The 10,528-nt window shown below is 43.5% G+C and overlaps 1 protein-coding gene across 1 annotated transcript; it reads right to left on the reverse strand.

Moving 5' to 3' along the window:
* Nucleotides 1-9,545: 9,545 nt before the first annotated feature.
* Nucleotides 9,546-10,368, reverse strand: LOC109424058 (uncharacterized). Its single transcript, XM_019699138.3, has 2 exons — nt 10,227-10,368; nt 9,546-10,164 (listed from the first exon to the last, which is right to left on the reverse strand). The coding sequence occupies exons 1-2, from the start codon at nt 10,262-10,264 to the stop codon at nt 9,567-9,569; spliced, it is 636 nt and encodes a 211-aa protein (XP_019554683.3). The 5' UTR covers nt 10,265-10,368; the 3' UTR covers nt 9,546-9,566.
* Between the last annotated feature and the right edge of the window lie 160 nt (nt 10,369-10,528).

Here is a 10,528-nt window from a genome sequence, read left to right on the forward strand (position 1 = left end):
GCCTTTCTTAAATTTTCATACGATTTGGTATGGTTGATTGATTGATTTGTCTTTATAATAGAAACTTTCAGCCCTTGGCTATTATATATATATATATATTTTAAGTGTAGAATTAGCATAAGTTAAAATACACATAAATACAAACAAAAAAAAAAAAAAAAAACAAATATTTGGTATAGGGCACTGCATGAAATTCTCTCCTTCTCTCTCACTCTTACAGAAAATTTGTAAACAACAAGGCCAAGAAACGTCAAAATCCCATACAAAATCAAAACAATGCAGTGTCCTATGGGGAAAGTTTAATTCTTAAAAGAACATTTCTTTCAGCAGTTGCTTCGCTCCTTATCAGCTCAAGCTAAAATATATTTTATATTAGAAAATTTAAACAAATCATAACTACTTACAATTTAGTATCAAACACAGCAAATTTCAAGGGTTGCCCTACGCGCCTCAAGTATTTGTAGGAGTTGAAGGCCAAAAAGATGACGAGACCGACCCTCGGGAACAACCCTGCGAAGGTTTCCACAGTATCTTTATCTGCTTCCAGAGGAGCGAGTGGCGACATCAGTCAATTGCTAGGCAGCATAACAAAACCGAGCGTTTCGTATTCCCAGATCGTCCAGGCAAACTCGCAGCCCGGGTTCGTTCACCGTGGAGGAGTTACTAGCCTTGCTAGTGAGCTGTTCCACAGTCTCGAATTGCCAATCCAAGACAATGCAATTTCTCACTCTCAGCTAACTAATCATCAAATACGTCTACAATGACCACCCGTAGATCGCTCAAATTGGTGAATTGGAATTGCCATTCCACCCGGAACAAGACTGTGGATTTTTTTTCACTTTCTTGAAACCTACGAAATAGACATCGCTGTTATTATGGAGACGTGGCTGCAGCTCAACAACTCATTGTACAACGAAAACTACTCTATTGTCAGAGTGGAACCAGATTCGCCAGAAGCCACCCGAGAGGAAGGATTGGCGAAAACTTTTGCGGGTTTTAGCGACTTTTTTGGACTTTTTTCAGCTTTTTTTTTTTTGAGGTTTTTTGGCTTGGCAAAACTAGTGTCGCTCCCCCTGGTCAGGCTTGACAGAAACTCCTCGCGAGAAAATGAGGAAGCGATTTTGGCGATTTTCTGAGGAGTGAAAATAAAACTCAGAAATCACAACGCACATCCTCAACAGCACCGAGCGCGAGCTGGCCGCGCAGCGAGGAGTTCGTCCAACACTCATAATTGCTTGTTGTGTTTCTCACGTCCACTCACACTCAAAAAGCTCTCGCGAGTTCCACTCCCATACAAAGAAAGACTCTCGAGGCGAAAATCGCACTCAAAAACCCGAAATAATCATCGGCTCTTTTTTCGTTCCCCTCTTCCTCGCTCAGTTTTTATTGCCTCTCTGTTTGGGGTTCGTTCGCTCCCTCGCGACGAGGCAAAAGCAAAACACCGCTCTAGAGCATGTTGCCAAACTCTTTTGATTTCGAGGAGGATTATCAAGCCTGCCCCTGGTTGAGGTATTGGATGGTTGATCTTCAATGACGTTGATTCAAACGAAAAATATGCCTGATGCAAACATCAAATCATTGTGAAGCAACCATTTGAAGCTGTTATATCAAGAATATCTTTGAAGCTTGATAGAACTATGGAAAACGTTATATCGATCAGACAACATACCTGTCCATGTGTACTAGGGACAACAAAGGCCTCTGCTGTACATAGTAGCCGTCTCCATTCCATTCGGTTCATGGCTGTTTGTCTCACGCTCCGCACTCTGCGTAAAGTCCGCAGATCATCCTCCACTTGGTCGACCCATCTAGCTCGCTGCGCACCACGTCTTCTTGTACCGGTCGGATGGCTTTCAAGAATCATTTTAGTCGGGTTGCTATCCGACATCCTGATGACGTGACCCGTCCACCGTAGCCTCCCGATTTTCGCGGTGTAGACGATGGTTGGTTCTCTCAGCAGTTGATGCAGCTCGTGATTCATTCGCCTTCTCCAAGTCCCGTCTTCCATCTGCACTCCGCCGTAGATGGTACGCAACACCATCCGGTCGGAAACTCCAAGGGCGCGTTGATCCTCTGCACGTACGATCCATGCTTCGTGCTCACAGAGGACTACCGGTCTAATCAGCGTTTTGTAGATAGTTAACTTTGGGTGCCGGCGAAGTTTGTTTGATCGTAGAGTTCTGCGGATTCCAAAATAAGCTCGATTTCCTGCCACAAGTACACGAATTTTTCAAACGCCTCGATTTCATCACCGTCGATAGAAATTCGGGGTGGCGGGCGCGGTGATTCCTCCCTGGAGCCCTTTGCCATCATGTACTTTGTCTTCGACACATTAATGACTAATCCGATTCGCCTGGCTTCACTCTTTAGTCGGATGTACGTTTCTGCCATCGTCTCAAATTTACGAGCAATAATATCAATATCATCAGCGAAACCAAGCAGCTGAACGGACTTCGTGAAAATCGTACCACTCGTGTTAATCCCCGCTCTCCTTATTACACCTTCTAACGCAATGTTGAACAGCAAGCACGAAAGGCCATCACCTTGCCGTAACCCTCTGCGAGATTCGAAGGGACTCGAGAGTGTCCCTGATACTCGAACTACGCACATCACTCGATCCATCGTCGCCTTGATCAATCGTATCAGTTTATCCGGGAATCCGTATTCGTGCATAATCTGCCATAGCTGTTCTCGATCGATTGTATCACACGTCGTTTTGTGATGTGTGGGCACGTTGTATTCGCGGCATTTCTGCAACATCTGGCGGATGGCGAACATCTGGTCCGTTGTAACCGCGTAGCGTTCACCCATGAATCCAGCCTGATATTGCCCCACGAACTCTTTTGCAGAGAGCCGCAATCCAACTTGTCGCTCTTTTTGTAGATGGAACACACGATTCCTTCCATCCACTCTTCCGATAATACTTCCTCCTCCGAAATCTTGGTAATGACCCAGTGTAGTGCTCTCACCAGTGCTGCTCCACCGTATTCTATGCTGACGATGTCAAGATCTACATGGTAATCCGGAATCTCGATGACTGTAAACATCTGCAGAGATTGATCGATAGCTTCGAAGAATGGTGCAGCGACAATTTCCTGACTCTGAGTGTGAACAAATGCAATGTGATAACCTTCCACCACAAGAAAAATCCTATCCTCAACGAGTATATGATGAATAATCAGCGGCTAGCTCGCGTCAATAATGTCCGTGATCTAGGAATAACTCTCGACGAAGGTCTGACGTACAAGCAACATTACTCTGACGTGATTGCGAAAGCCAATAGACAACTCGGTTTCATATTTAAGATAGCAGAAGAGTTTAAAGACCCGCTTTGCCTTAAGGCCTTGTACTGCGCTCTCGTCCGATCGATCTTAGAGTTTGGATCAGTTATTTGGTGCCCATACCATCTGACCTGGATTGCAAGGATGGAGGCCATCCAGAAGAAGTTTGTACGCTACGCTCTGCGATTCCTTCCTTGGAATGATCCCGCCAACCTACCTCCGTACGGTGATCGTTGCCTGTTAATTGGTCTAGAAACACTCGAACAAAGGCGTACTATTGCACAGACTATGTTCGTTGCAAAAACATTGACTGGCGAAATCGACAGTCCTGAAATTCTTGGCCAATTTGGCTTCTACGCTCCAGAACGTGTTCTGCGTGCCAGAAACTTCCTACACCTTGAGACTCGGTCGGTCGATTACGGAATACACGATCCCATTCGATTTATGTCTGCTGTATTCAACGGTTTTTATGAGCAATTTGAGTATCTCGCTTGGTAGTTGATCTGCTCCAGCGGCTTTGTTGTTCTTCAACCGGCTAACCTCCTCCTCAATCTCTTGAAGGTCAGGGGCCGGAAGTCTTTCGTCCTGTGCACATACTCCTAGATCTGTTACCACGCCACCTTCGGTACTTGCAACGTCGCCATTGAGGTGCTCATCGTAATGCTGCCGCCACCTCTCGACCACCTCACGCTCGCTCGTGAGAATATTCCCGTGATTATCTCGGCACATGTCGGCTTGTGGCACAAAGCCTCTGCGCGAGCGGTTCAGCTTCTCGTAGAACTTTCGTGTGTCCTTAGCGCGGTACAGCTCTTCCATTGCTTCGCGATCTCGTTCTTCTTGCTGGCGCTTCTTCATCCGGAAGACTGAGTTCTGCCTGTTTCGCGCCTGTTTGTAACGTGCCTCATTCGCTCTCGTACGGTGTTGCAGCATTCTCGCCCATGCTGCATTCTTCTCGTTTTTCAACTGTTCACATTCGCCGTCGTACCGTTTCTGTGATTCGGAGTCGCGAAACCTAGTGCTGTAGCCGAGGTACTACCTATGGCGGATCGGATGTCCCTCCAGCCATCTTCAAGTGTAGCTGCGCCAAGCTGCTCTTCCGTTGGTAGGGCCACTGTTAACTGCTGCGCGTAGTCTCGAGCCACTTCTACGTTACGAAGTTGCTCGATGTTGAGCCGCGGCGTTCGACTTCGACGCGTGGTGATAGGGTAAAAAATATAATTTGGACATGTATATAATTTGGACATGCACTACGATGTATGTCTTGTGACGGAGAGCTAATAAAAGTAGATACTTCTGAATATCGATTATTGGATCAAACATACCCTATTCTGATGACTTACGTTGAAAATACGCTTAACAATTAAGAATATACTTCAAAATTATCGAAAATGTAAAATTTTTCACTGAAACCCCTCAAATGCACAGGTATGCAAGACGACATACACTTCACAGTCACATACAATATTCACCTCAAAATCGTTGAATTGATAACTGTAAGAAATTTAAAAGCCTTATTGCAATAAAAACTGTTCAAAAAAGAAGCATTGGGCAGCCAATCTCTTAACATTCATCTAGAACGCCTAAAATAGGTGGTGTCCAAAATGCATTACAAGTTTTCTATTGTAAATATATTTTGGTCATCTGACGAATTACATGGGGATGCTGTGCGATTGCATACTTGGAGGCGTATTATGTGGTTCTGGCGATATTTCCTCGATTTTAACAAAAACTGTAATAGTTATCAAAATAGATGCCTGTTAAGCGAAGAAATTTGATTATTTACAAGAAAATATTTGTTAATTTATGCTACTTTCATGATAAAGCAGTATTCATGGCTAAACATGGAGATAATTGCCCTGTCCAAATTATATATACCTGAGGGTGTCCAAAACATATATTCGGTGTCCAAAATGCAATTCTAACAGGCGATTGGAAATTGTGATTTTATCAGCTTAAAATGCGTTTGTTAAGATTTTTATCACCAGGATGGAACGCAAATTACAATCATGTTATAAGCGTATTAGCAACTTTGCAAAATAATCAATTCCTTTTTGAAGAAGCTAGATGACGATTTTTCCAACGTTGTCCTCAGCCTGTCCAAAATACATGAATTACCCTAACTGTCGAAAGTTTTGAGCGCATGCATACAGCGACTAAGTAGTGATCCGAATCTATATTCGCACTGCAGTATGTGCGGACGTTGGTTATATCTGAGAAGAATTTACCGTCGATTAGAACGTGGTCGATTTGGTTTTCTGTTTGATGGTCGGGTGATCTCCAGGTGGCTTTGTGGATATCTTTGCGGGGGAAGAAGGTGCTTCGGACTACCATACCACGGGAGGCTGCAAAGTTTACGCATCGCTGGCCGTTATCATTCGATACGGTGTGCAGGCTGTTTCGCCCGATTACATTTCCTCCCTTCCTACCTGCGCGTTCATGTCGCCGACAACGATTTTCACGTCACGCGGCGAGCAACCATCGTATGTTTGCTCTAACTGCGCGTAGAACGCTTCTTTCTCGTCATCGGGTCTCCCTTCGTGTGGGCAGTGAACGTTGATGATGCTGTAGTTGAAGAAACGGCCCTTAACTCTCAACATGCACATCCTTGCGTTGATCGGTTGCCACCCGATCACACGTTATCGCATCTTGCCCAACACTATAAATCCTGTTCCCAGTTCATTGGTGGTGCCACAGCTTTGGTAGAAGGTAGCCGCTCGATGCCCGCTTTTCCGCACTTTCTGTCCAGTCCAACAAAGTTCCTGCAATGCCACGATGTCGAAGTTGCGGGGATGTAGTTCGTCGTAAATTATCCTGTCACATCCTGCGAAACCTAGTGACTTGCAATTCCATGTTCCAAGTTTCCAATCGTAGTCCTTATTTCGTCGCGTGGGTCTTTGCCGATTGTATCGAGTCGTATTTTCTCCTATGTTATTCGCAATGGGGATTTTTACGGGTGGCTTATTGGGCCTACGCCAACACTCCTGTCTCGCCGGAGGGCCATGGTGCCAGTTCTGTTTAACGTCCCAACCAACACTGGGACGACCACGCTGATGGGGCTACAACCTTGGATCTAGCTGGGCGTGGTGCAGCGTTTCTTACTCAGCCGCTGGATGCCAGAACAGACGCTGTTTGAGCCGCACCTCCTTGGTGAACAGGCACTCGGATCGTACCTCCTCAATCTAGCTGAAGTCAGAAGGACAACAGTGCCCAGGCTGCACTACCAGCTAAGCACACAACTCTTAGCTGGCGGTCTTTGTCATCGCTTGACCCGTGGAAGCATGAGGTAGGAATCTGTGAGAACCAGAGCTATATTGGACGCTCTCCTTATCGACTCACCGTTCTGCAGCCCAAAAATCTGATCATAACAGGTTATATTGTGCAGTTGTCACAATTTTTCAAAACTGCGTCCAGAAAGCATCAAGAATAGAGATGGGCAAACCGTTCGCGAACGGTTCCGAAGAATCAGTTCTAAGGAGAGAATGAATGAACTGTTGTTCGTTTGAAAAGAACTATAGTTCTTCGTTCTCTACAATAGCGAGAAAACTGAATGTCTCGCAGAACTTTTTTTCGGCTTTTCCAATGAACGAATACCTATTTGGTCAGGGAGAGCGAATGTCGTAAATGATCTACCCAACCATCTCACAAATCCGATGACATGCAGCCGGTCGAAAAATGGTAATTGGTTCTTTAGGTTTATCCAGATCACTGCATAATCGAAATCTTCGTCTAAAAATTGGTTGAAATCCAAAACTTCATCATTTTTGATGATCGGGAACTATTTTTAAAATGCATTTAAAGTTTGTATGGGGAAATTTTTTTGTTCAGGGTGAACTGTCACTTTATCGAATGAACTATCATTCTATCCACGAAAATTAAAACTGTTTTGTTTATTTAACCATCAAAACAAAGGAATTAGAACGCAATAAAATCACGTTATACTCAGAAAAATAATCTCTTTTGATTAGGCTAAAGAAAATGGCAATTCACTTAACAACCCAATTGATAAATATTTGGTAATATCACATCACAAATCCTTGCTATTTTGGAGGAGACGGATTTGCTTTTTTATGTGGACACGCAAATAACACGTACAAACGTCCAACTTCGGTTCATTAAACAACCATACAAACTACTGAACGGAAGAACGGTTCAAAAGAACTAGTTCTTTTAAAATAACTGTTCAATTGAGAATGGTTCCCTTAAAAGAACTGTTTTGCCCATCTCTAATCAAGAAGTTGACCAAAACTGAAAACAGTGCTGTAATGGTTCATTACGCAACGCAAATCAGTGCTGTAATGAACCATTACAGCACTGTTAATTTGGTGTGGGAAAGTAGGCCTTTTCCTGTCAGATTTGCGTGAGGTAAAACAGCCTATTACGATGAGAAATTGCAAAAACACGTTAACAACATCGCTGGAAAGGTGAACCGGTCGACCAAGGCCCTACATTCTTAACAGTGCCGATCGAAGCTGCGCGTGGAGAACAAGTGGTTGGTGGTCAAGTGCATAATCCGGCCAATGCTAATCTATACGTCCACGGTTTGGGGCAACTACGCCAAATCGCACCGTAAACGACTCCAGGTGAAGTAGAACAAGCTGCTCAAGATGATCTACAACCTGAACACGTGAACACGATAAAATTGACCCAGGCATCGAACGTGGTACAAGATCCTTCAGGGCTTCCTGTGCGATGTCCGCAAATCCGCTCATCGAAGCATTCCTCCCTCAACATCTGTGAGCTTTAAGAATCATGAGATCTAGGGGTTTTTCATTCTACCTATTTCTATTCATATGTCTCTATTAATGAAATTGGAGTGTTCTCAGTTGTAAGGTAATCCAGATCTCTGAATTCTTGATGTTAAGTTCTTTCTTTCTTTGTTATTACCTGCAGGAAAATAAGTTGAATTGAATTCAATAGTATCAAACAAAGGGAAACTATTTCACAAAAAATACATCTACTTCACCTTTTAAACTTAAGTTTAGTATGTTATCGAGTCACTTGGGCAGTGGCTTCTATTTTGGGCACTTTTCCGCAATTAGGGTGGGGCGGGGCAAGATGGGTCGCATAAGGATGGATCACCATAACTTTGTAAATACAAACCGTATTGGTTTGTATTCGTCCGCTACTCTTTAATACACTAGTTAGCTATGCTAAAAGTCGATAAAAAGTTCATTAAATACAAAATATGATGTTAAGGTGAATATATGACGAAGCCACACCTTGAATTTTCAAGAGCACAAATCTGAAGAACCGAATGTCGGTTTGCGCTGAAAATTTGATCGATTGGTCACCACCAGCGGGTAACCAATCGATCAACTTTTCAGCGCAAACCGACATTCGGTTCTTCAGATTTGTGCTCTTGAAAATTCAAGGTGTGGCTTCGTCATATATTCACCTTAAACGAGCAGTTTTAAAAAGTGATCGATTTTGCACCGTGGAAAAAGTGCGGGGCAAGATGGGTCACCTTTTAAGTAATTCACATTTTCTCAACGAAAAACGTCAAAATATAAGATTTGTTCCGCATTGATATATGCTCCATATCCATACTGAATAAACAAGAGCTACTAGTAAACATTTTGTAGATTTATTTGGAATATAAAAAACTTTACGATTTGAGTGGTCCTAAGGCGTCTTGAAAATCGATGTTTTCACTAAAAAATTATCATAATTTTATGTTATAATTTTGAGTGTTCATTCCGCTTGATTGAAGTTATTTATAAGATAGTCTTGTAATAAAAAATAAATAACTTTTGAATGCTCCAAAAATACGTTCAAAATTGAAGGTGACCCATCTTGCCCCGCAACCGTTTATATGGAGATTATATGGAATGTATCGCATAAGAAAAATGGCTAAAAACCATTTTATTTTTTATTTCCAATGAGAGTGAATAATTTTTCAATCAATGCCCCAAACTTTTGTATATTCATGCTGGTCATCTAACAAAATTATTAATCTAAACAAAACATGAGTAATGCGCCCGAAAATGGCACTGACCCATCTTGCCCCGTGACCCATCTTGCCCCGCCCCACCCTATTCAGACAATTTTGATCAATTGCCTTGAAATTTTGTACACGGCTAGTGGTCTAGAAACTATACCTATCACATCGCGTTCCGGATTTTTTTTCAATTGGATCAAAATTGACTCAGTTATAGCGGAAAGTGTCCAAAATAGAAGCCATTGCCCAAGTGGCTCGGTTCCCTAATCTAAATTAGTGCAATGTGGAATGTTCTGTGAATTATCAAACCACAGAGAAAACTCCAATTTCATTGCATCAAATTTACTCTACGCCTTAGCGTGCAGAGCGTCCAGTTCTATCTGTATCCGTTCCAGTTGGTTGTAGAACTCGACCAATTCTGCGCTGTTCAGTTCCAGATTGATTGTTCTGCTGCCGGTTTTCAGCTCCAACTGGCCGAGCGCCAGTTTGTCCTTTTGTCGCGGTTCGGAGGAAAGTTGCGCCCGGACCTTCCAGGAAACATCCTCCAGCTGGTTGGACTTTCCTCCCTCGGTATCGTCGTCCGTCGCCAGGGCATCCAGCACAATTTTCGTCGTTTGGATCCAGTGCTTTACGAAGCAGTTGCTCTTACCTTCCGCCAGTTGGAGATGATTGCGCAGATCGGCCTGGAGCCGGGATGGTTTCAGCATAAACTTGAGCGACCGCTTCACCAGATAGGCCAGCGATTGCATCGCCAGTTTGAATTCCTGTTCGCTGAGCTGGGCGGCTCCCGCCCGGAGGTTTTCCAGCTCGGTTTCCGTCTCAGCGGGCTCGGGGTGATTTCCAGTGGTCGTCGCATTGTCGATCGTTCGGAAAAGATATTCCAACATATTGGAAAAACACTCGTCAGAGATGCTTTCATTGCAGAAGGCTATAGCTCGGGTGAGACTGGACGAATATGTAATGGATTTTAGTAGTAATGGAGATTTACATGGTATTAGGCTACATACCCGTCAGTAAGTGCGAACCAATTAGGCGGACTGGACATTTTTAGGTAATTAAAAAATTATGCCGTTAGTAAATAGTGAATGATACGTCTAATGTTTTTGTTTTGAGTGCTTCTTTCGTTTCGACAGAAGCAGTGAGCTAACGCCACCCTTAAATACGGGGTTTTGGTAAAAAATAAACTATCGATGAATGCTAGAATTCGTGCTGAAGAAAGAGACGATCTTCTGAGATTTGCAATATCCGTAAATATCTATTTGTAGATATTTTATGTCGCCGTCGGTGGTGTAGTGGTAAGCTTGGTTGC

This window comes from Aedes albopictus, chromosome 3 (genome assembly GCF_035046485.1).
Source record: "Aedes albopictus strain Foshan chromosome 3, AalbF5, whole genome shotgun sequence".
NCBI lineage: Eukaryota > Metazoa > Arthropoda > Insecta > Diptera > Culicidae > Aedes > Aedes albopictus.

Bases quoted from the DNA above. Each gene is read 5' to 3' on its own strand.
- LOC109424058 (XM_019699138.3), bottom strand. From the start codon at position 10,264: ATGTCCAGTCCGCCTAATTGGTTCGCACTTACTGACGG. The intron at 10,165-10,226 runs GTATGTAGCCTA...ATATTCGTCCAG, and splicing joins TGGTTCGCACTTACTGACGG to TCTCACCCGAGCTATAGCCT.